The sequence below is a fragment of the Rhagoletis zephyria genome, unplaced genomic scaffold (genome assembly GCF_001687245.7).
Source record: "Rhagoletis zephyria isolate East Lansing unplaced genomic scaffold, Rhagoletis_zephyria_1.1 Rzeph_scaffold_32385, whole genome shotgun sequence".
In the NCBI taxonomy this organism is placed as follows: domain Eukaryota; kingdom Metazoa; phylum Arthropoda; class Insecta; order Diptera; family Tephritidae; genus Rhagoletis; species Rhagoletis zephyria.
Window position 1 is genome coordinate 1 of NW_016189440.1, and position 3,936 is coordinate 3,936.

The window sequence follows — 3,936 nt, forward strand, 5'->3', positions numbered from 1 at the left end:
CACTTAGATAATTTGCCGACCACCGTTTGAGCCTCTGTGGGAGAGAGGAGGCCTCTATATCTTCTAGTAGCGTGGAATGGCAGACGGTGTCAAACGCCTTTGACAAGTCCAACGCTACTAGAATCGTTCTCTCACAGGGACGGTTACGGTTAAGGCCACGAGTTATCTGAGTGTTTATGGCGTTAAGTGCTGTTGTTGTGCTGTGCACTTTACGGAAACCATGCTGATGCTTCGCATGAGTAGCAAGGCCTCGAGTGTCTTCGCTACCGGGGAAAGGAGTGTAATCGGACGATACGAATCTCCTTTGTTTGCAGGTTTCCCCGGTTTGAGCAGTGGGACCACTCTCCCCACCTTCCAGATGTCTGGGATGATGAGAGTGGCCATTGACAAATTGAGGACCTCCGTTAGGTACGCTACCCCCGCAGGACCCAAATTTTTCAGCATCAGCATGCATATACCGTCGGGACCCATGGCTTTGGAGGCTTTCGCCTTCCCGATGGCCACCTGAACTTCACCGCAAGTGAAAGCAAGGGGGGCACAATTTGTTGGCAGTTTGTGCATCAAAAATTTTTGATTTTCCATCAACACGAGCCGACAACAAGTACGTGTGACACGACGATCTCCGATTGCCTCGGTTGCTGGGGTAACCAACAACGGATGCTTGAAATCGCCGACGAGCTTTAGAACATTCTGAAGTTTATCGCTCATTCTCTTTCTCTCGCTGTTCGCAGTGTTCATCCAACTTGACGTTTCTCTTTGTTGGAACATTCTACGTCATTCTTCGAACATTCTGCCTATTTCTCGTTGTTCGCTTTGTGTTGCCGCAGCATTCGCCACATTATTTATTCTATTCAGGTTGAGTGGCAGTACCACCCATCAGCAAGTGTTCTCTGGTGAATTTTGCGGTGGGCCCAAGAAAAAAAGTAATATTTGTAAGCAAAAATATGGCAACACCAAAGTCTATCGGTTTTTGTTTTGCTTTCGCAAATCGCAATTTTTTCTAGTCAGCTGATTTATCTATTTATTTTGTGGTAAGGAAATAAATTTTTTTGCATTACTGCGCAAAATTTTCAAACAAATAATACACAAATCATCAAGCAGGTTAAAAGGATTATCTTGCATCTAAATGAAGCTGAAATGAGCTTTTTACTAGAGCTTATACAAGCTTTTATTCAAAAGATGCTTGCCCTGCTATCGTTTGGCCAGAAAACTATTACCAACTCGCTAAGTATTTATATAAAAACAAATACGGGACGCACAATTTCTGTAAACTTAGAGCCGCAGTGGGACATAAAAAATGTAAAGGAAATTGTAGCACCACAATTGGGGCTACAACCGGAAGAAGTAAAAATCATATTCGCTGGCAAAGAACTCAGTGATGCAACAACCATTCAGGTAAACATGTTTTCATTAATTTTTAATTGAAACATTACTTAAGCGAGCTATTTATAGGAATGCGATTTGGGTCAGCAAAGCATATTACATGCCATACGAACGCGGCCGCAACCGCAAAGGCAGCGGCTGCAGTCCACGGTTATGGAGGAGGAACCGGCGGATGCTGCAGGCACAACCACCCCCACTGGACGTGCGACCACTTCGCTCTCTGAAGAACCGTCGAAGCCGTTGTGCGAAACATTAGTCGATTTGCAGCTTTTGAGTGACGAACGCGTGAACATTAATGAGGAAGGCAAGTAAAAATGTTAAAGAGATGATTGTATGATATTACTTATACATACAGAATTTGGTTTTTAGATCGCCTACGTACAAAAGCGCATTTTTTTGTGCACTGTACGCAATGCAATAAGCTATGCAAAGGAAAGCTACGTGTGCGCTGCTCACTCTGCAAAGGTGGCGCATTCACTGTGCATCGTGATCCTGAATGCTGGGATGATGTGCTGAAACCACGTCGCATTACTGGGCATTGTGAAAGCCAAGAAGTGGCTTGTTTTGATAATGCAACAGGCAATCCACCATACACTGAATTTTATTTCAAATGCGGTGAGCATGTGTCCGGTGGGGAGAAAGACTTTGCAGCGCCTTTGAATTTAATAAAAATTAATATAAAAGATGTGCCTTGCTTGGCGTGTACAGATGTTAGGTGAGCTGTTGATAAATAGTTGCTAATGTGCAAATGATTGTTTAACTTAACTTTGTTTCTTTCCTAATTTGATTTTTAAGTGAAACCGTTCTAGTCTTCCCCTGTGCATCGCAACACGTCACTTGTCTTGACTGTTTTCAGCAATATTGTCGCTCACGTTTATCTGAGCGACAATTTATGCCACATCCAGACTTTGGTTACACCTTACCATGTCCTGCGGGTTGTGAGAATTCTTTTATAGAAGAAATACATCATTTTAAACTTTTATCGCGTGATGAATATGCGCGTTATCAGCGTTTTGCAACCGAGGAATATGTGCTGCAGGCAGGCGGTGTATTATGTCCGCAACCTGGTTGCGGCATGGGATTGTTGGTGGAACCAGAATGCAAAAAGGTCACCTGTCAAAATGGTTGTGGTGTAAGTTACTTACTGGGTAATTCTGGCTAAGATTAGTGGAAAGTCTTTTGTAAGACAATTAAGACAGGGAAAATTTTCTATATATACATACATATAGTACACATACATACATAGGTATACATTTTTAGTTTCATTATATTTTTAGGAACTTATTTTGTTTTTAAACGACTTCACAAAAAGGCCTTATAACAATTGTGTTCCAACACTTTTATTGTGCTTGAGTAAAAAACAATAACTTACATTTTGGTAGAAGTTATATCTGCTTTTTCGGAGATCACCACATCTTCTCATCAGACTTTTTCACTGGGATTCGATCCAACTACCCCAGCGGCCAAAGCCAGTAGTCTACCCACTGAGCTAAGTTCGCCATGTAAACTGTTGTTGCTTTTCCACTTTTTTCATGTGTTAAGCCAGCTACAATCTTCATCTACCGAAATGTGAATTGTTGTTTTTTTCCCAAAAACTTTCAATGAAAACGGCCTCAAGTTCAATAAAATTGTTGAATATTGATTTAATTATTAAATAATTTTATTCTAGTATATGTATGTATATTTTTTTCTCTTTTAATTTTTATTTATCAATTTAATTTTTAGACTATTATTTTAAAAAGAATATATCGACTACTGAATGGAAGATCGACCGATCTTGGTAGCCAGTTCGAAAACGCCCTATCTCAAAAAATTTTCAAGAACGCCCTATTTCAAAATTTTATTGCAAAACACCTTATCTCAGAATTTGGTTCAAAAATGCCTTATCTCACTTCAAAATGTATAGAAAATGTGGGCATTTTTGAATCGGCTGCTAAGAATCGAATTCTGAAATAGGCCGTTCTTCAACCAAATTTTGAAATAGGGTGCTCTTGGAAAGGTTTTTGAGATAGGGTGCTTTCGAACTGGCTGCCGAGATAACTCGTTCCCACGACAGTCGGGTCTACGTAACCGGAACGACCCAGATTTATATCTGGCCAAGGACTGTCACTCCAGCAACACTCCCCAAAAAGTCTTTGGGGAATTTGTATGCTGCTACAACAACAACATAACTCGATCCTCCACTCAGCAGTCGAAATATTTATACCCGAGCGCACTTGTGCACAAGGGTATATTAATTTTGTTCACATAACGGTTATTTGTAACAGCCAAAACGAATCGAGATAGATATAGACAAATGTATACATAAATGCTCAGAATGAATAGAGAAGTCTATTAAGCCATGACTGTCTGTCCGTCCGTCTGTCCTTCTGTCCGTCCGTCCGTGTACACGATACNGTCCGTCCGTGTACACGATACCTCGAGCAAAAATTGAGATATCTCAACGAAATTTGGTATGTAGGTTTCCATTAATACAAGGTAGGTTGGTATTGGGCGAAATCGGTCTGTAACCACGCCCACTTTCCATATAACGGTAATTTCCAGTAATACGAA

General features: G+C 40.9%; 1 protein-coding gene across 1 annotated transcript; it reads left to right on the top strand.

Moving 5' to 3' along the window:
• The first annotated feature begins 879 nt into the window (after window positions 1-879).
• Window positions 880-2,599, top strand: park (E3 ubiquitin-protein ligase parkin). Its single transcript, XM_017605134.1, has 5 exons — window positions 880-1,031; window positions 1,102-1,395; window positions 1,453-1,687; window positions 1,753-2,098; window positions 2,179-2,599. Exons 2-5 carry the CDS (start codon window positions 1,138-1,140, stop codon window positions 2,543-2,545), a joined length of 1,206 nt encoding a protein of 401 aa, XP_017460623.1. The 5' UTR covers window positions 880-1,031; window positions 1,102-1,137; the 3' UTR covers window positions 2,546-2,599.
• Window positions 2,600-3,936: the final 1,337 nt, after the last annotated feature.